We start from the raw sequence: 22022 nt of genomic DNA on the forward strand, positions 1-22022 counted from the left end.
AGAGCCCCGCATTGTCCCACTGTTGCCATCGGGGCATCCGAAGACGCCGAGGACGTCACATCTCAGGGATGCCTAGCATCGTGGGGACAGCCAGAAGTCTCCTAACACTGGGCATCAGAAAGTCAATTTAAAAGAAAAAACAATTGTTTTTTTTGTTTTATGCACCCTAATTTTACCCTAATTGGACATGGGCACCATCTATGCTCTCTATCCTTTACAAAACCCCCAAAAATCCTCTCTTTTTCTCACATTTGGTTTTCTAATTTTTTCAATAGCTAAGAGAAGAGGAGAGAAAAGAGTGGTTATTGAAGGACTGAAAAAAGATAGATTGAGTGAGTGCAGGTGCAAGAAGAGTGACAGTGAGCAAGAAGAAGAGGAGGAGGATTCTACGCCAATTTGGTGAGATTTTTCAGGCACACAGTAGGTTTTTTGTTGTTTTTTGTTTGTTTCATTTTCTGATTTTCCAAAAAAAACCTGCTTTCAATGCCTGCAAATGCATATTCATACATTCATTTCAACGTAACATTGGAATCATTCTTCATTTTGCCCTCAAGATTCAACACCAAATTTTAAATTTTCTTTTCAAATTTGTTAAACTGGCTGAAACTAGGTGCTTATTGAATTTATTTTCATTTTGTGAAATGCAGGGTCACAATGAGCTCTCATGACATGAGTGAGGGTGAGATAGAAATTCATTCTCATAGTGTTAATGAATCATAATATGAACTTGAGGCTGAGGGAGGTGACCATGGGGCCGATCCTGGAGCCTAAACTAGTTCCATGGCAAGTGCAGCAACTAGTATAGAGTGCCCCTACAAATTACTCACGGAGTATGCTAAGGGTCTTTTTGATACTAAGTCTCCTCTCAAACAGTTTGCATCAAAAATACTAGGCACATCAGGGACAAGTGATGACATGAAAAAGTGGAAATGCAACATTTGTAGTGTAGAATGGTTTGACAGCATTACTAGAGTTAATGCACACTTCCTTTTTATTCAAGGAAAAGGTGTTGAACCGTGTCCTTTTTTGGAAGATCCTGCAAACATCAAATATAGAATTGGATCAACAAGCTTCGAGGTGTTCCTCATGATAGTGCAATTGCAATGCCTACCACTCTGTCTGGTAGGGGACAACTTCAACAGAGCTGTTTTCCCCTGAGTACAGAAAGGGCCATACCAGCAAACCAACCAAAAAAAAAAAAGAGCAGAATCGTACGGTTGTACGGAAAAGGCCAAAAGAGACTGTACAATTGGAGCAGGAAATCTATATTGCCAAAACATAAATGTACGGCCAACAAGCACAGGTTCGTACGGTGTGTGGGGACAGTACGGTGAGGAGTTGGAAAAGACCGGACCGTACCAAAGGCACGTGCAAGGAGATTAAAGAGCAATAAAACCAGATTAAAGTGATTAATCTCAGTTCAATGGACACAAACAGGAATAAGGTGGATTGGAGAAAACAGTTGCAACCATTAGAAGAAAAGTTACATGCAGGGAGAAGAATTGCTGAATCAAGTAAGGACACAGGCAAGAGAGTTTTGCCATCAGGTGTGCGCGTTGCAGGTAGCCTGGGGATGAGAAGCACTCAGAAACGCAAGAAACATCGTTCGAAGACCCAGTCGACAAAGGAGAAGGAAGAGGTAACAGTGGACAACATCGTGTTTGAGGGTCTTAATGGACTAGATTGCAGGAATTGGTGGACAAAGACATCTCATGACGACCCAATAAAGAAACATCTCCGCCAGGCATAGGTACATTGGGCTGTACAAATGCCACTTTTTTGTATAAAAGATTTTGAGGTGGTTTTGCGTGCCATGATTGGCACCTATGATAGACACCACCGCCAGTCCGTATTTGAATACCAACATCAGCGGATAATTGTTTCCTTCACGACAAGCGAGTTCACAAGGGTTTTCGGGATACCTGGAGTGAAGGGGAAAAAATTGGATACTTCGCAGAAAATCACTCCAGACGTTTGTGCCACCTTGCTACAGTTGATGTTGCGGGATAACCTCACACAAGCAGAAAAGGATAGCCTCAAAAGTGCTGGTAAGGGAAGGGGGGTCAAGAAATCATTTTTGGTGAAGGGAGTATGGAGATGCTTGTTGTCCGTGGTGAAGAATCGCCTTACAGGTAACAGTCGTGCGTCTGATATAGCTATTGCACAAATTGTCTTAATGAATGGGTTGCGCAATGGAGTGGTGTACGATTGGGCATCATTGCTGGTGGATAGGATGGAGGAATTCATGACCCTCCAATATAAGAAATTCTACATGCCACATCACGCCATCGGGCTATTTCTTGATGCAGTTCGCATGCAGATTACCCCAAGCTCCCAGCCATTGGAGCCAAAGGGTTGTGTTGCACCTGACCAGCCGCCTATATTTTACTGGTTGCATTTGGATGTCTTGACACACGGAGTTGAAGCGCGTTTGGGCAAGAAATGGAAGAAGCCCATCGTGTCATAAACGAAGTCGGAGATGGAGGAGTCTGACGCAGATGACGAGGATGCTGATAGTGGCAAGGAGGAATCCGCCAACACCTCCCAAGTGAGCGAAGAGAGTTTCCGATTGGCAGGTAGAGGGGGTGACCAATTGTCCGGCTAGGGTTTTCCGATTTCGCGTGTTTGATTTTCGAAGGGTTTCTGGTTCAAATTTCTTCAGTGCATGTTCATGGGCAAAAGGGTTTCTGCAAAAAAAATTCCAGAAAATTTTCTTGCAGGTCTGGTTCGAAGTTTTTTTTCTAGGCACTATTGGACTGATCGAAGGTTCGCATATTTGTGGCCCTGTTTTCCGCAAAAAATTTGAGAGTTTTATTTTACCTCCCGCCCTCTTTCTTTGGCACAATTTTTCTTGCAAACCGCATTTGTATCGCATTTTGTTTTCCGGCTGCGATTTCTCTATGCTATGTGCGGCGGCCATATTTTCCCGTGGTTTGTTTTTGCCCACGAAAATCGTTTCTGAGCGTCGCAACTCTGATTTTCAACGGTAGCAGTTTGATTTGGCCACGATTTCTGTGGATTCTAGTTTCATGGCAAACGACAGCAGTATTTTGGGTGCACGCAAGGGTTTCTTCTCCTTTGACGGGAATTTTCTCCGCGTTTTGCTATGTTCGTGTCTGTTTGTTGGCCGCATCGACATTTTTTGGCAGCAGTGCTCGTGATTTTTCCACACATCTGTGCTTTTCTGTGCACAATTTAGGGTTTTGGCAGATTTTCAGTTTCAGACTTCTGTTTTTTTATAGCAAAAGCGTAGATTTTCCAATCTAGGGTTTCCCTTTAACGCAAAAGGGTTTGGAGCAGTTTTTTTTCAGATCAGCTAGGAGGGTTTTGTCTGCACGCCACTAGAGTCATGATTTAGTATTTTTTTTCTTTGACGGGAATGAGCTTGTAGCAACATCCGGTCTTTCCTCAAAAATCAAGGATTTGCTGCGTGATGTCTAGTGCACAACATTTTTTTTGGTTTTCACATTTTTTTCCTCAAAAAATGTTCACAGGGTTTATAGTTTTTTCCTTAAAAATTATCATCTGTAATCCGTGATGCTCAAAAATTATCATCTGTAATCCGTGATGCTCACATGTGATTTTGGTTATCTGGGTTTTACTGTTTTTTCCACAAAAACAATGTTTTGTAACCTCGGATTTCGAGGTTTTCACAATTTTTTCTTCAAAAATTGTTCGCTAATTTTTACGATTTTTTCCTCAAAAATCATCTGTAATACACGAAGTTCACGTGGGGTTTGTGATTCCGGAAGTTCTCTAGTTTTGATCGATTTTTCTCCTCAAAAATCATCCTTTGTTGCAATCAATTGGGTCGCACCTACCAGGGCGAACATCTGCAACCATGGTATCTTGCGGTCAATTTTGGAGTTGGTACTCTTTTGCAAAAGGGTTTGCTGATTTTTTCGTCAAAATCATGGTTTCACGCTTCAATAATTTGAGTGTGCCAGATATCTAATTCGAGTGTGAAGGCTACATTAGCTTGGATGGCTTTTGGTACTCTTGGTCATTTACATTCTGCAAATCTTGGGAGGGTCTCCGTAGCAGCAGATGGTCTTTGCATTTGTGATCATAACACTTGCAAGTCTTTTGTAGGGTATTGAGTACGATGACCATTAGGGAGGGTGTTAAAATAATATTAATATCTTCTATAATGGTCATCTTCTATACTTAGTTGTCGACTTATTTAGCTTGTTTAGTTAGATTTTTATTATTTATCTTTTTAACATATATTTAGCTTTTTAAGTTTTTTAGATTATTTAATTTCACTTTAACGACTAGTTCTATTTATAGAACATCGTCTTGTAGGCTCTATATATACGTGTGTATTTTGTTCAATGTAATTATCCGATTATTTTGTTCAATCAATTTTTCAATTACTTTGTGTCTGATATGCTTTCAGCATGTATGCTTTGTGTCTTTATGTGTGCCTCATAACTGATGTGTCTTCATCATGTTCACTCCATGAGTAACTTCCTTATATATGCTTGTACCCTACATATATGTGTGCATTGCTTCAGGCCTTACATGTCCTATGTGCATACTTCATGCCTCGGTGTATTGGTATATTACTTTGTGCTTTACATGAATGCTCCCTCTACGCTCTAATGCCTTATGCATACTACTTCATGTTTACATGTGTGCTACTTCATACCTTGTGTATACTTCAGGTTTTTCTTGCACTACATGTCTGATATGTAATTAAGTGTATTGCTCCATGCTTACTTGTCTTCCATTTATTTATTGATTCATACCTGACATGTACACTTCATGCCTTGCGCACATTTATATGTCTGCATGCCTTATGAATGATTCATGCGTTAAGTGTATTCTTGTGGATGATTCACATATATTTCCATATATGCTTATGTATGTATTTCATGCTTTGTATGCTCTATGACTTAATTGAAATCATGTGTGAACTTCATGTTACTTAAACAAATTCAAGTGTATACTCCATACTTTATGTACTGCACGTGTTTCACATGTATGTTGCATGCCTTAATATTTACTTATATTACACATGCTTCATGCCTTGTGTATAGTCATGAGTATACTCCATGCTTTATGTAGATGCTTCTTACCTTATATACTCTGGATTCACTCCTTGTGTATTTGTATTTATCATGTCTTATGTATTCATGTGTATTACATGCATTCAAGGTTTCATGCCTCATGGCCTTATAAATGCCCCTCTTGGACCAGTCCATCGTCGGTCCGAGTGTGGCTTATTTCCAACACCAACACCCACCCTTAAGCCACACCATGTAAATGATGTTCAATTTACATTCAATATGCAAGTTATATTCTATTTATAATGATCTTTATATATATTACTGAATTAATATATGAATCTGACTATCTTCTTCTTTGTGGCAGGTGAGAGGAGCATTTATCAATTTTGATGTCCATTCTCACACATACCATTTTACATATATAGTGGGCTAGGTACGGTCAAGCGATGCCTTGACCGACCATGTCTTTTGGACATGGCCGATCAACACATCACTTGATCGTACCCATTCGCTATAACAATAGTGCCCGGTGTTTATTAACCAAACGGTGCATATTATATTCGATAACCATCGAAGTTATACCGATCAATGTATGGTTATATTAATGCTTTGAATGTTTTCCTTAACACCCGATATCAATCGGTGTGAGTTTATTACATCTCCCCGATAACAAAGCATAATCATCAATACTAATTAATGTTCAGTTTACCGATAATCATCAAATCGGTTTTGCAATGGTTATCCCGATTTGCTAATCGGTGAATGCAACTAATTCTATGATAATAAAAAATAAAGAATGCTTATCAATTGAGGGCATGATGATATTCATTTTAATAATCGATATGATAAATGATTGAATGAGAGACTTCATTTATCTCTCATTCAATCATTTATCTTACCGAAGCTATCTATGCATTAACACTCCCTCTTAGCTAGGTAAGATAAATAAGAGTAGTGTATCAAGCATCATAATTCAAATGATAGTTAGCATTCTTTTAATTTTCTAGGGGATCATATCATCTATTCACAAGATATGAAGTATCACCTAGCCACGTGATACAAAATGTCTATCACATTAGTCTTGTGATGACAGGATATCACCTTAGCACGTGATATCAGTATTGCCTAAGCACGCAATACTTAAGGATAATCATATGAGAAAATATTCATTTCTCACCTTTATCCAAGTTATGGTAAGTGCACTAACACTTCATATGAATGTTTTACCACAACACAATCATGGCTTCATCCATGATCCACCAAAGATCCAACATGATAACTGGTTTGGACATTATAAGATCATCACCTTATAATGTCTCCATACAAGTGTTCATTATCTTGAGAGATTGTCACCTCTTAGATATGAACCCAGGGGATAAAATCCAAAAATTGTCCTATCATGACAAATAAGTTTATGCATTAAACATCTTATAGATATGTAAATACAAATTACAAAATAATTTACCTTTCTATCATACCGAAACCTTTTCTGAAGTGATCAACCTTCACTCTGGAAAGAGGTTTGCTCAGAATATCTACAGTTTGATCTCCTCTACAAACATATTCTAATTAGATTGCATTCATGTCAACCATATCTCGCACAAAGTGGTATGGAATCTCAATATGTTTGGATCTGTCATGAAACACTGGATTTACTGAAAGTTTTATGCAGCTCTGGTTGTCACAGTGTATAACAGTGGGTTTCATAGGTTCTCCAAACAACCCCACAAGCAACTTCCTGAGCCCTACTGCTTCTCGTGCAGCCATAGAAGCTGCAATGTATTTTGCCTCGGTGGAGCTTTGAGCTACAGAAGACTGCTTCCTATTGATCCAAGATATCATAGCTGAACCTAAACTGAAGCAACACCCTGAAGTGCTTTTCCAATCAGTCACACTTCCAGCCCAATCTGAATCTGTAAATCCATGTAGGTCTATATCAACTTTTCATATTTGAGACCAAGGTTTAGGGTACCTTGTAGGTATCTCATAATGTGTTTCACAGCAACCAGGTGTATCTCCTTTGGTTCACACATAAACTGACTTAGAGCATTAACTGCATAACAGATATCTGGTCTTGTATTTACCAGGTACATCAGGGACCCAATCATCTGTCTATATTGAGTAGGATCAGTGGGTTGTGACTCTGTTGCTGCTTCTTTAAGTTTATGTAAATTGGTTTCCATAGGAGAGGTCATGGGTCTACAGTTTAGCATTCCGAATCTCTTCAAAATATCCAAGGTGTACTTTCCTTGGTTTAGTATAATGTTGTTAGAATTCTGCCATACTTCCAATCCTAGGAAGTAATGAAGGAGTCCTAAGTCCTTCATATCAAATTCTTTGGATAGATCTTTCTTGCATTGATCTATAAGGAGATCATTTCCTGTGATTAATAAGTCATCAACATATAAAATCAATATTAGCATATTACCTTTATTTCTTTTGTAGTAGAGATTAGGATCTACATCATTTTTGGAGAAGCCTAGTCCTGAGAGATAGGCGTCAATTCTTTCATACCAGGCCTTGGGAGCCTGCTTGAGCCCATAGAGAGCTTTCTTGAGTCTACACACATGAGACTCTACATCATGAATTTCAAAACCTTCAGGTTGCTCTAGGTAGACTTCTTCTGAGATCTCACCATTTAGAAAAGCTATCTTAACATCCATTTGGTGTACCTTCCACCCCTTTGTTGCTGCAATGGCTAATACAGCTCTTACTGATATATACCTAGCAACAAGTGCAAAACTTTCTTCATAATCTATTCCCTCCCTTTGTGAGAACCCTCTAGCTACAAATTTGGCCTTGTGTTTTTCAATACTAGCGTTTGCAGCAATGTTTGATCTTGAAAAGCCATTTAGATGAAACCACAGATTTCTTAGTTGGCCTAGGAACAATCTCCCAAACATCATTTTTCATAATGGACTGATACTCTTCAGACATAGCATCTTTCCATACTTGATGTTCAAGTGCATTTGATACATTGTTTGGTTCAGCTTTAGAGAGATCATTCATAAGGGCAACATAGCTAGTGAATTTGTTAGGCATTTTGCTTTCTCTGAAGGTTCCTAAAGGAGCAACAAACTTCTGAGCTTCTTCTACAGTTTTGGTGGCCCATAGTGGCCTTTTCTTGAGGTTTTCTCTAGGGGGACTTTGAGTTTCACTCATAGTTTCCTCAGGATTCTCCCTCTGAAGCTCAGGAGTAGGATCTCTATCTAAGCTAGGGGTGGGGATATAGACTTCAGGATCTAGAGAGCTTTGGGCTCTTTTGAAAGCTAAGTTTTCTTCAAAGATCACATCCCTACTTAGTTCAATATTCTTTTGACCAGGTATATATATCCTGTAGGCTTTGGAGGTTTCACTATATCCTACAAAGATTCCCCTTTTTCCAGAAAGCTCTAATTTTAATCTTTTCTCCTTAGGTACATGAATATAGACAGGGCATCCAAAAATCCTAAGGTGGCTTATATCCGGTTTTGATTTAGTAAAGACTTCCTCAGGGGTTTTATCTTCAAGATGAGAGTGAGGACATATGTTTTGAATATATACAGCAATGCTAGTCGCTTCTGCCCAAAGATTGATATTTAGATTCTAATCAAGAATCATAGCTTTGGCAGCTTCAACGATTGTCCTATTTTTTCTTTCTGCTATCCCATTTTGTTGAGGGTTGTAAGGTATTGTTAACTCCCTCTTAATCCCTGAATTTTTACAAAACTCTTTAAATAAAAATGATGTGTATTCCCCTCCATTATCAGTTCTTAGGGTTTTAATTTTGTTTCCTGAGTAGTTCTCTGTTAGTGATTTGAATTCTTTAAACCTATTAAGAATCTCTTCTGATTCCTTACATTTCAGAAAGTAGATCCAGGTTTTCCTAGAGTAGTCCTCAACAAATATTACATAATACAGAAATCCCCCCAATGAATTTACAGACATAGGTCCACATACATCAAAATGAACTAACTCTAAAATTTTACTTGTTTTCCTTGTACTACTCTGAAAAGCACCCTTAGTATTTTTACCTAGGGCACATCTTGTGCATGCTCCTGAATGATATTGCTTTAGCTTAGGTAGGCTGTGACAAGGTCTCCCATTGATGATAAATCTCTAAAATTTAGGTGGCCTAGTCTTCTATGCCAGATTTCATTGGCATCTGTAGTTTCATGAATTAGGGCTAAGTTGGGCTCTGTGAATAGCTCATACAAGTAGCCTTGTCTTTGACCAATTGTTTTAGCTTTCTTGATGGACGAGTTCTTTGGCCAAGCCAATACTTTTTTGTCCATGAAGGTCACTTTGTATCCGTTGTCCTCCAGTTGAAACTAGATTCCTCTTAATGCATGGAACATATAGCACTCCTTTGATTTGTAATGATACACCTATCTTTAGTTTGATGGTGCAGTTTCCAACTCCTTTGAAAGGGTGTAGAGTCATCTCCGATGGTTACCTCCTCATCATTCTCCCCTTTCATGGAGTCTAGTACTTCTCTGAATCCTGTGATGTGTCTGGATGAGCCACTGTCGATTACCCAGGAGTTCACTTTGTTTGATGCTTGATTTGTGAGAGCTGAATAGAGTACATACTTCTCGGAGTCCTCTTCCCTTTTGGATTTTCCTGTTTTGGCAAATGTGGCTTGTTTAGCTCTTTCTGGACATTTGGCAACATAGTGCCCAAATTTGTCACATCTGTAACACTGAATTTGAGAGAGGTCCTTCTTGAAGGAGTTCTTGCCGTGATGACCTTTTCTTTTCCTGAATTGCTTCTGCTTGCCTTTCTTGTTTGAGTTCGTATTTAGAACTTGAAGATCTTCATCTATATTCTTTTATTTGATCCCTTTCTTATTTTGCCTTGATTCCTCTTGGAGACAATCAGCCTTTAGCCTATCGAATTTTGGGAAGTTATCCCTTGCACTGATGCCTTGGACGAATGTTTCCCAGATGCTAGGCAACCCATCTAAAGCAATGAGGGTTAATTATTTGCTTTGGATCTCATATCCAAGGGTTGTCAGTTCATCCCTTAAGGTAGATATTCACATGAAGTAGGCATTGATTGATTCTCCTTTTATCATGGCTATGTGATTTATCTCTCTTTTTAGAGCCAAGGTCCTACTGGCATTCGATATTTCAAAAGCATCTTCAAGTGCTTTGAACATGTTGAAGGTTGTTTCATGTTTCTTTATAATGGGCATAATGTTGTTCCTTACCCCATCAACTATGATTTTGATAGCCTTATCATTTCCTTCTTTCCAAATCGCTTTGTCAAGTTCAGTCTCAAGTTCTTTAGTTTCAATCTTTACAAATGATTCAATTTTGTTTTCTTTTAGAATCATTTCAATTCTGAATTTCCATGCGGAGAAGTCGTCACCTCCTGCGAGTCTGTCTTCAAATCTGATAGGATTGTGATGTTGAATAGATACTTGATTTGAATTTTATGTAAAATCGAACAGCCTCAGGTTCAATTTAACTATAACTTTGATACCATGTTGAGACATAGACCAGCTAGGACTCGAACCTAGGACCTTCCATACGCTGCTGAAGTGCTCTACCACTAAGCTACTGGCCCCTCTTGGACCAGTCCATCGTCGGTCCAAGTGTGGCTTATTTCCAACACCAACAGATGCTTCGTGTCTTTCATGTGTATGCTCCGTGTTTGATTAATATTGGTAGATGACACGGTTTGAGAAAATTAAAATCGACATTGCTTGAGGACAAGCAAATTTGGGAAGGGTGGACTAAAATGTCCCCACTTTGAAATACAATTTAATAATAAATGATAATAATTAAATTAAAATACAAAAGAATAAAAATATATATATAAATATAAAATAATATAATTAAAATTTGATTAAAGTTAATGAATGGTTAAAAGGCATGAAATGATAAGTTATGACTCCCTCAAACATGAGATATAAAAGGGAGAAGAGAACCTCATTTGAGGGGGGAATAATTTGAGAATCAAAGGTGCAGATCTGATTTAAATAAAAGTGCAGACCTGATTGTGAAAGGTTGTTTCCCTTTCAAATGGCAGAAATAATTAAGAGTTGCACTCTTTCAAAAGATGCTGGTGATGAAAGGGTGTGTCTCTTGCCAAGGGCATACATGATGAAGAGGTGTGACCCCTTCCTCACATTTGAGAGATATAAAGGAAAGGAATCAAAGCATCCAGGCTAAGTCACTAGGTTCGGCCGAATTTCAACCTTGAAGTTCGAAATTCGCCGAACTTGAAAAATTCTGCAAAAACCCTTAAAAATTCGATTAAATTCAAATTAAAGTTTAGGGTTGGCGAAAAAGGTTTTTTTCGCTTGCGTTTTAGGGTTTCGTCGCGATTTTTATAAATAGGGCAGCCACGGGAGTTGCAGTCACACCCACGGGAGCCGCCATTGCCCACGCTAGGATCTACTACCAGTCTGCCACACTCACGGGAGTCGCCATTGCCTGTGGGAGTCGCCCAGTCCGCCCATACTCCGCCGTGGCGCCCACGGGAGTTGCAGTCTGCTCAACGCCACGGGAGTTGCAGTCCGCGGGAGTTGCAGTCCGCCGAGTCCGCCATGGCGCCAGCCCGCCACACGCCATGGTTGCTACTTCAACTTGCTACCTGGCCACCATTGCGCGACTTGCACAAGTAGGCCACCATTTTTATTTTTTTTAAATTTAGGTTTAATAATTATGTTTATTTATAAATTATAATGTTTATTTATAATGTTTATATTATAATATTTATTTAATAATATAATATTTATTTTATAATATAATGTTTATAAATTATAATGTTTATTTATAATGTTTATATTATAATATTTATTTTATAATATAATGTTTATTTTAAATTTTAGGTTTAATAATAATAATGTTTATATAATAAATTATAATGTTTATTTATAAATTTATAATGTTTATATTTTATATTTATAATGTTGTTTATTATTATTATTATATAATTTATAATTTTATATTAATAGTTTTTTATTATATTGTTTAATATTATATATTTTTAAGAGGTCATTTGTGAAATTGTTAAAACTTAAAACTTAAAAGTATTTCTATTTTGAAAGGTTGAAATAAATGTAGTGTGTTTTTTTAATTTTTCTTTCCAAACATGCAGATTTTCATTTAATGGCTCCTCCCAAATCAACTTTTGAGGCATGGAAGCATGTGACCCAAAATGGAACTCACATCAAATGTAACCTATGTTAGGGAAATATGATTGGAACTTTAACAAGGCTTAGGGACCACTTCCTTGCTAATACAGGGGATCTAGGTGGAGGTGTTCAAGCATGCATAGGTGCGACTCCAAAACTTAAAGCTATTCTAGAGAAAGAGTTGGCTGCTTCAACAGTAGGCAAAATGAAGAAGGCACAAAAGAAACAGAGAATTGAAGGAGATATATCTAGATTCACATCTGTCATGTCTTCCTCTTCTGTGCAATCCAAACCGATGAGTCAGAGTGTATCAAAACAGAGTGGAACACTGAACAACTTTTGGAAACCAGTAGAGAAACAACAGGGGGATGATGCAGTTGCTGATTTGTTTTACACAAGTGCTATTCCATTCAATGTTGCGAGAAATCTTCATTTTCGTAATGCAGTTCAAAAAATTGCAGAGTTTGGCAAAGGGTACACACCCCCAGGTTCAGAGGCTATCAAGACAACTCTTTTGCAGAGGTCAAAAGATAGAGTGACTGAAAAATTAGCTGATGTCAAAGCCACTTGGAAGGAAACAGGTTGCACTATATTGAATGATGGATGGTCATATATGGATCAAAAGCCATTGATTAATGTTTTGGTGTCTTGTCCTGAAGGTGTTGTGTTTTTGAAAGTCATTGACACCATGAACCACAAGAAAACTTCAGAGTATATTTTTCGAATATTAGAGGAAGCCATTCTTGAAGTAGGGCTGGAAAATGTGGTTCAAGTGGTAACTGATAGTGTAGCAAATTGTGTGGGAGCTGGGAGGCTGATTGTATAGAACTACCCACAGATATATTGGAGCCCATGTGCAGCCCATTGTCTCGATTTGTTGCTTCATGACTTGGCTAAATTCCCATGGGTAAATGAAGCTATTCATAGAGGGAGAGCAATTCCAAATTTCATACGGAATCATCGTCTCACATTGAGTATTTATAGGCAGCATGCAACAAAGGAATTCTTGAGGCCTTGTGAAACAAGATTTGCTTCATATTATATCACTTTGAAAAGAGTGGTTGAAGAAAAAGCAGCTTTGAGATCTGTTATTTGTTCCAATCAGTGGGAAAGTTCAGTGCTTTCTAAAGGCCCTAAGGGGAAGAACATAGAGCAAATCATCCTAAACAACAATTTCTAGGAAAGTGCAGCAAAAGTTTTGCTTGTATGTGAACCAATTGTTGATGTGCTTCGTATGGTTGATGGTGACACTCCTTGCCTTGGCATGCTTTATGAAAGCATGGACCGGTGTAAGGAATCTATTCAAAAAGCACTAAATAATGAAGAAGCAGAATATATGCAGATATGGGAGACAGTTGATTGCAGATGGAAAATGATGCACACACCTTTACATGCAGCAGCTTGCTTTTTGGAGCCTAAGTTGTTTTCTATTGATAGAGGGGGTGATAATGAAATCATGGCAAGGCTTTACCAAGCCATAAGCAGGTATGTACCAGATCCAGAAATTGCAGCACTAATCAGAGATCAAAGTTGGCAATACAAGAGAGGAGAAGGGATGTTTGGAGGGGCAGAAGCCAAATATGACTCGCCATGTATGCCTGGATATAGTTGGTGGATCGCTTATGGATCATCAGCTCCTGAACTGCAAGAGTTTGCTATTCGAATTTTGAGTCAGGAAGCAAGTTCATCAGCTTGTGAGAGGAACTGGAGTTGCTTTGACCACATCCATTCCAAAAAGAAGAACAAATTGCTGACTAGAAAGTTGGGAGATCTTGTCTATGTTCGCAGCAATTTGAAATTGCTGATGAACAAATCAGCAAAGAACACTTCTTTAGAACAAACTCTTAAAGGCATAGCAATGCCAGATGCAGATGAGCCTGACTTTGCAGATGATGAACTGAGTAGTGATACAGATGATGATGATTTGGCATCCCAGCCAAGTGCTCTTGATGAGAGTTATTTTAAAGTTCTAAAGTTTTTGACTGTTATTGTACCCTTTTGACAAAAGAACGTCTTTGCAATAGTGAAAGCATATGTTTCCTACGGTTTATATTTTATAAATGTGTCATCTTTTTGTAATGATTTCAAATCTATTTATCAATGTTAAACTATTTAGGCAAATTTTATAGATATATTACATATATTTATTAAAAAAATTTTAAAATTACATATGGCGAACTTAATTCGAATTTTATACATTTGGAATTTTTTCCGCATCGAACTTCATTCGAATTTCAAGGCTGTCGAACTTTGAATTCGAATTCGAACCTGGTGACTTAGCATCCAAGAGATCACCATGGATCAGATCAGATGAGAACTATTATTAAGTTATAGGATGTAACATCCTTGTTCTTGGTGGTATGCATGGGGATGTGCTTAATAAGTATGCTTAATATACGAAGCCCAATAATGTTCATTAAGTGGCAGATATCGATGATACATATTAATCATCAAGCATTGATGGAGAAGTTAGCGTAAGATTAAGTAATGTCCACGAAGATGAGCGATCAAAGTCATTAAGGTAAGAATGATCAGTATTGACAGCAAATGATATTAGATGCCCAATATATTATGAAGATCGAAATATGCTGATAAGCATATCGGCTAAAGCATATATCAATTACATATTAATGGATGACAGTGACTAAAATAAACACTGAATAATATCAACGATAGTTAGATCAATATACAAATCTGGTTAATTAAGAGTATTGACTATCAACATGAATTAAGGGAAGGACTTATCAAACAACCAATTGATATCTGAAGAAGCACAATTTTAAGACAGTGATTCATTTTATTAATGACAGTGATCAATGATCATGAAGACATCGATTAGTAAGAAGACTAATAGGTGGTTATGAGATAACCAATCACATATGGAATGGTGCGATTAGTATAAGGAAAGAAAGCGATTATGAACAGACATGAGTCATGTCCTTTACAGCATAACTTATCATTTCGATTAGAAGATATATGAAAGCATTCATTTCCACTTCAGCAAGAGGGGATGGTGTTTTTAATATATGCAGAACTGAATATGATATAAGAAGATAATTATATGAAGACAGTGGAATAAATCAGATAATATATATAAAATCTATACACCAGACTGAAGACTAATCTATGAGAAAAATTATATGTAGCAACAAGTTATAACATTGAAGCATATATGTCAAGTATACAAATCAGAGGAAGCTATCAAGACAAGATCTATCTTCCAAACTAGTCTTAGAATCTTAAGTTAAATATTATAATTAAAGTATTCAGTTTTGATAAAATTATATTTATTAATATATTATAACTCTCGCTTTAAGTTAGAAAAGTTATCTCAAGGCTAAATTAGGTAAAGCCCAAAAGGGGACATTACACATTAGAACGCCAACCCTTCTCTCTAATAATTGAGAAGTATTACAAAATTTCTTAATTATACTTGCTATGCCTGTAAATATTAAGGTTTCAAACACCAACTTCAGAGTGCAGACCTGTATATAAGGTAAAGAAAATATATATATATAACAAAAGCGCTGAATATTTAATATATTGCAGTATATGGTTGATACTGTATCTGGGTAGCTGGTTAGGACAAACAATAAAAAGACCTGTTATACACTTATTGACTAAGAATTATATATTTATTCAATATCAGTAAGAGTCAACTGTGCATGATTACAAAATAATTAGTTTCCAGGGAATGTCAAACAACAATTTTTGCTAAGCAGGAATCATGTTCTACACATTTTACAAGAAAAAGAAGAGTTTCAATTGTTTTAAACAGTTAAATACAAGCCCAGCTATTTAGTCACACAATATACACCATACTGTTGTTAATGAAGGCTAAGCACAAAGGAACCAAATTTAATAATATGGGAAAACATAACAAAAGAAAAACTAAAAAGGAGAGGCTTACGGGAACCTCCGTTGAAAGTTGAGAACACGTGCACGATCATGATGTACAGCCCAAGTCTCAGGAACCTATAGCATGAACACAAACAATTTGGAGTGATGGAGGGAAGATGAGATTTTAGCAGTCAGTAAAGATAAGACCTAGTCAATAATCAATAATGTGACAAAAATATAAATATGCCTAGAAGATACAACAGCGCTACAGTATCATAACTCAAGAATGTTGTCTTAAATTATTGTCAATCTTGCATGCACGGGATATCATATTTTAACTGATTATAGCTTCAATATAAATCCTCCAATAAAATCATTTGACACCATATAAAAATTTCCAGTAAAGAATAAACATATCCATCATGTCATATTTACTTCATTGAATCAGTTCTAGGATTGGCTATATGGTAAAAAATGTCAAAAATGACTTGACCTATCCTATTCCTAGTTTGATGGGTTCAATTTCAACATTTGGGAAAGTGTAGGGAATTAAGTAGGCAACAATCAATCTCTTTTCATGAATCATTCTTTTTTTCTAGTGGATTAATGATGTAAATGGGATGTTGAAACCATCACTCATTCTTTTCTAAGGACCGTAGATTCTAAAGACCCAAAAGGAAAGGTGACGAAATGAAGCTTTGGCTCCCATAGCAATCATTTCAGCTGTTCCACCTTAGTCTTGCAGATCAATGAAGCAATAGTCTGCAAAAAATCACGATTATACCTGATTAATCCTGAATCTTGGAGCTAGCCAATTTATTCCCCGAAACAATCCCGATTCATGAAAAAATCGTTGACCAAGCATTGACCCAATTTTCAAAGATTTTTTGCATTTAAATCACTTTACAATCATGTTAAAAACCCCAAAAATGGCAAAAAACGTGAAAAAAATCATTGTTAAAACTTGCAAAACCCTAGAAAAACGCTTGAAATTACTGAATTGCTTAGAAATAGGGTTGGTCTGAGACAAAATCAGAGTCAATGTGGAATCAACATTGAAAAAGTTTGTTATTTTGTCCATTTTCAGGGGGTTCATCATTCCCCACACTTGTTTAAACCCAACAAAGGTAGAAAGCCCACGAGCTCAATGGCCTAGTAGGGGTTTGAACCTTGGTGGCTACCATACCAATGGAGTTTTTCTACCACAACACTAAACATTCAAAGACATATTTCATATATGTAGATATAGATGTATGATTTTTAATTTATAATTGATATAGTTAATTTTTGCTCAAACAAGGACATGCAAATCATTATGTGAGCAATATATCTAAAGTGCTCCATGAAATAAATCTGAATGACAACAAACAAGCTTACATAGTTGTAATAAAAGAGCCTCCAACACACAATCATTAAAATTTGTCTCTACCTAAAATAGTAGTTGCAAGCTAGGTATTGCCAAAACCAGTGGCTTGCTAATCTTTTACTTCAGCTAAAGAAATGCCTTTTGTTGAATTCTACCCCATATAAAAGACTTACCAATTGCCATCAGGGAATATAAAGCATTGCAACTATGAAATATGATTTGATAAGCTTTCTCAAATATTGAACTACCCCTAGAAAACTCCTTGCCTCAATCACAATGAAAGTCTTGGATCACTTCAAAATGGCTTCCACTTTTACTAAATTCCTAACGATTGTTGGATTTGGATCTCTGTCTGATAAATTTTGATCTCAGCTACTTCATAGACTTAGCTAATCTTTGATCTCAGACTTAGGCAATATTTGTTGTATTTGGTAACTGCCCTTTTAAAAAGTTAAATGAATATTTGCCTATGTAATCAGCAATATGAATATAAACAACAAAATCTATTTTCTACAATTCGTGGGTTAAACTCCTTGTCTCAATCACAATGAAAGTCTTGGATCACTTCAAAATGGCTTCAACTTTTACTAAATTCCTAACAATAGTTGGATCTCTGTCTGATAAATTTTGATCTCAGCTACTTCATAGACTTAACTAATACTCCTAGAAAACTCCTTGCCTCAATCACAATGAAAGTCTTGGATCACTTCAAAATGGCTTCTACTTTTACTAAATTCCTAACAATAGTTGGATCTCAGTCTGATAAATTTTGATCTTAGCTACTTCATAGACTTAGCTAATCTTTGATCTCGGACTCGGACAACTATTTGGTGTATTTGGTGACCGCCCTTAAAGTTAAATGAATATTTGCCTATGTAATCAACAACATGAATATAAACAACAAAATCTATTTTCTACAATTCATGGGTTAAACTCTATTTTATTTACTCTCTATATCTCTATGCTATGGAAATGCCCTTAAGTTTTAAAAAAAAGTAGTTTGTGTCCTTCCAATTTCTTACCCATTTTTTCAAAAAATCTTATATTTTTGGTTTGCGGATTTTTTCCCCAAATGATTTTGTTACTATGATAAAACGCATTGCAATTGTGGAATATGATTTGATAAGCTTTCTAAAATATTGAATTAACCCTACAAAACTCCTTGACTCAATCACAATGAAATTCTTGGATCACTTCAAAATGGCTTTTACTTTTACTATTTGTCTGTTAACTTTTGATCTCAGTTACTTCATAGACTTAGTTGATATTTGATCTGACTTAGACAACTATTTGGTGTATTTGGTGAATGCCCTCTTAAAAAGTTAACTGATTATTTGCCTATGTAATCAGTCATATGAATATAAACAACAAAAAATTATTTTCTACAATTCACAAGTTAAACTCTATTTTATTTGCTCTTTATATCTCTATGCTATGGAAATGCCCTGAAGTTATTTAAAAATATAGTTTTTCTCTTGTTTTACAATTTTTTATGTTTTTTTTAAATCCAATTTCTTCTCAATCTTTTGCCGATTTTTTCAAAAAATCTTGTACTTTTGGTATGCCATTTTCCCTAAACGATTTTTCTACTATGTAATGTAGACAACCTTTCTTGCCCAAGGCAGTGCCTTATAACCAACAATCTAGCTATTCTTCTCCATATAAAAAAATCCTTCACTTCACCTTAGAAACATAAGGGATTATCTAAAATTGATATAACATTTTGGTGTTTTCCTTGTTTTCTAAAAAAATCTGGCTTAGTAGAATGGCCAAAGGATGAAAACAAAAAAAAAGCCCCACATTTCTATTTCAGGCCATCATATTTTTATGGCATACAGAGCTCCATGCTGCAGGGCATATTCCTAGCTTGATTCAGGCCTGTGCCAAGCTGACTTCATTCAAGCGGAGATTTTCAAGGTTCAAGTTAATCTAGCACGTTTTGGTTTTCCGTAGTGTAATTCTGTGTCATGTTATCATGTTTAACCAAACACAGAGATATCATACAGCCCCGAAAAGCTTCTGGAACTTACTTTCTAGTGATGTAATCCGTGTTCCATGGTTTTTTCTCTAATTTCATTATTTCATAAAGAAATGACAAATTATAACAAGTGTCAAGCAATGAACAAAAAAATGTCTTATAGGTAAAGCTCTTGTAATTTGCATTGCAATAATTTATCTAATTTTTGCAAGATCCACGGATCATAACACTATACGCTGTACAATAACAGCTATATAAAAATGATGGTTGTAAAATTGAAAGGACTCAATCAACTCCTCAGATTACTGCAAGACCTTCAAAGGGAGATTCTCATGGTCCTCACAGAAATCAGAGCACGCACACATAACAAATACTTGAAATAGTGATGGAAAAATATGTGCACAGCAAAGTTTCTTCAAGAAATCACAGTTATGGAAATCAACATGTTTATTTCTCTAATATTTTCCAAAAACATAAATAAAATTTCATCATCCATGGAAAAAACAAATATAGAATCACGCACCCAAGTATCATAATGGTGTGAAAGGGAGACCCATTTCACTAAATACTGAAGCTGCATTTCACTTTGTTCAGTTCCAACTTGTACTTGCCTTCGGCCTAAGATCTTTTCAATTTTCTTTGGTGGATAAAGGCTGCTACCCTTCTTGTCCCTTCTCAAATACACTGGCAGTGATTCTTTGCAATAAGGGCAAAACCAATCTCCATCTGGGACCTTCAACAGAGGAGGGTGTAAACAAAAAGTGTGGATAGAACAAGAGCATCTCTTTCCATCGCAGAGTAGTAAGAAGTTTTCAGCTCCTCCAAACTGACAAATAAAAGAAAAGGTCATGAGAAAACTCTCATAGTACCACACTGACAGTGAAAGGCATTAATAATTTAAGTCCACAATACCTGAATCGGATATAGAGGAAATGTTTGCTAGCTTTACTGTTCCACAGAATTTAACGTTACCACTGAATTGCAAAATGCATGAGACAAAAAAAAAAATTAATCTAACCTGGCAGATAGAGCAAACGAGATTCGCGCTCATATGATCCAATTCATTATCCTGTGGATTTGTGCTGGAATTTAAACCAGATGCTTTACTGTGATCATGCAATTCAGATAATGTTCCCATATCTGTCCATGGAATGCTCAAAGCACAACAAATTGATACCATGAAAACAAATTAGCATTTAACTTTTTGATATTCCATCAATCAATGAGATCACATGACCTACTAACTAGGTAAACGGGTATAGACAATTTTCTGAGAGTTTAGGATAACCAAAGACAGATAAGTAAGCTGGGAATACCCTAAAAATAGAAATTCAATGGGTCCATTTCAATTTTCTCAGCTCCAGGGTGTTGAAACCATGGCAATGAAAAAGATACATGAAAAATCACAAGTACCAAACAATGTGCATAAAATAGACTAATAAATGAATCACATAAAATTGAGGAAACAGGAAACACCTATTATTTATCATTATACTCCCATATGGTGTTAGAAAAATATTTTGTCTCCTGTTGGATTGCCCACAATAAATATCACATGTATTGCCCGAAACAATTTTGAGGTTATTGACCCAAAAGACAAATTAGATAGGAGATTTAACTATGTTTACAAGTTTATGGGGTTTACCAGTTCAATGTTATGTGAACCTATATCACTCTCATAATAAAACAATTTAGTAATTAATTGTTTAGGTAAGTAAGCAATTAGGAGGACCTTATGTGGTCAAGAGGAAGGCAGCTCTACCACTTCCTCAATAGTGATTGACTTTTCTCATTTTTGAAATGATAAAACCAAATAATTATTGGCTATGTGCTCTTTCTCTAGTTTGTTAATTTAGGTAATTGAAATGTTTTGTTTGCATTGTTGGTATCAGAGCTGTTCAGATCTCTGATGAAGATGAAGGATGAAAGAAGAACTTGTACAGATTGTTTTGTAAACAAATATTCCAATTGTCAAGCATTGTCTATAGCCTCTTGAAGAAAGATGTAAATCTGTAAATGCAAAATCAGGGTGTGCAACATAAGCCCAAGTAGGCATAAACATTTTAAATGCACTCAAAGGTATGTGAAAGATCCTAGGCCTAGATGGGACTAAAAGGGTTTCAACAAATGATAAGTTTTCCCATTATCAATGTAGGGTCAGTCGTTGTGAAGGAAAACCATCTTGAATGACAATTCATCAAACACTGAACACATTGTGATGACAATTCTTTCCAGTTTTCTCTTCTGATCGAATTACAAGATGTTGGAACTCTTTATGGGATTGAAACTGATTACTGGCATTTCAATGTTCCATACATGCAAATAGGAATTACAGAAAATAGAAATCATGGATATATGGAACTGGAAAAATTTTAAAAACCTGAATTTAAACAATCACATGGGGGATGCTAAATACTTTAACCTGGACAAATCCAAAGAGTGATAAAAACTTCAGCAATCATATGGCCACCTATTATTGCTCCACAAGGATTACTTAGAAGGAAACAATGCTTAATATTCAAGTACCCTCCATCTCTCAGCTCTTTTCTTATTTCCTGCTACATTGAGCTATAATTGGACATAGATTGAACCCACACTCAGCTAACCCCATCCTTTTGTCAGTTGAATATTTATTGAGTTAGTGTGTTTCTAGAACTACATATTCCAAATTTATAAATGATATCTGCACATACAAAGACA

At 36.3% G+C, this 22022-nt stretch overlaps 1 protein-coding gene across 4 annotated transcripts in view; it reads right to left on the minus strand.

The window, feature by feature from the left end:
* Positions 1-22022, minus strand: part of LOC131050672 (uncharacterized) — a 153960-nt gene that overhangs the window by 80990 nt on the left and 50948 nt on the right. For all 4 annotated transcript variants that reach the window (XM_057984883.2, XM_057984884.2, XM_057984885.2 and 1 more), the window contains 3 exons: positions 20341-20462; positions 19846-20148; positions 16049-16113 (listed from right to left, as the gene is read on the minus strand). In XM_057984883.2, the coding sequence (XP_057840866.2) occupies positions 16049-16113; positions 19846-20148; positions 20341-20462 (490 nt within the window). The remainder of the gene's footprint in view (positions 1-16048; positions 16114-19845; positions 20149-20340; positions 20463-22022) is intronic.

This window comes from Cryptomeria japonica, chromosome 11 (genome assembly GCF_030272615.1).
Source record: "Cryptomeria japonica chromosome 11, Sugi_1.0, whole genome shotgun sequence".
In the NCBI taxonomy this organism is placed as follows: Eukaryota; Viridiplantae; Streptophyta; class Pinopsida; order Cupressales; family Cupressaceae; genus Cryptomeria; species Cryptomeria japonica.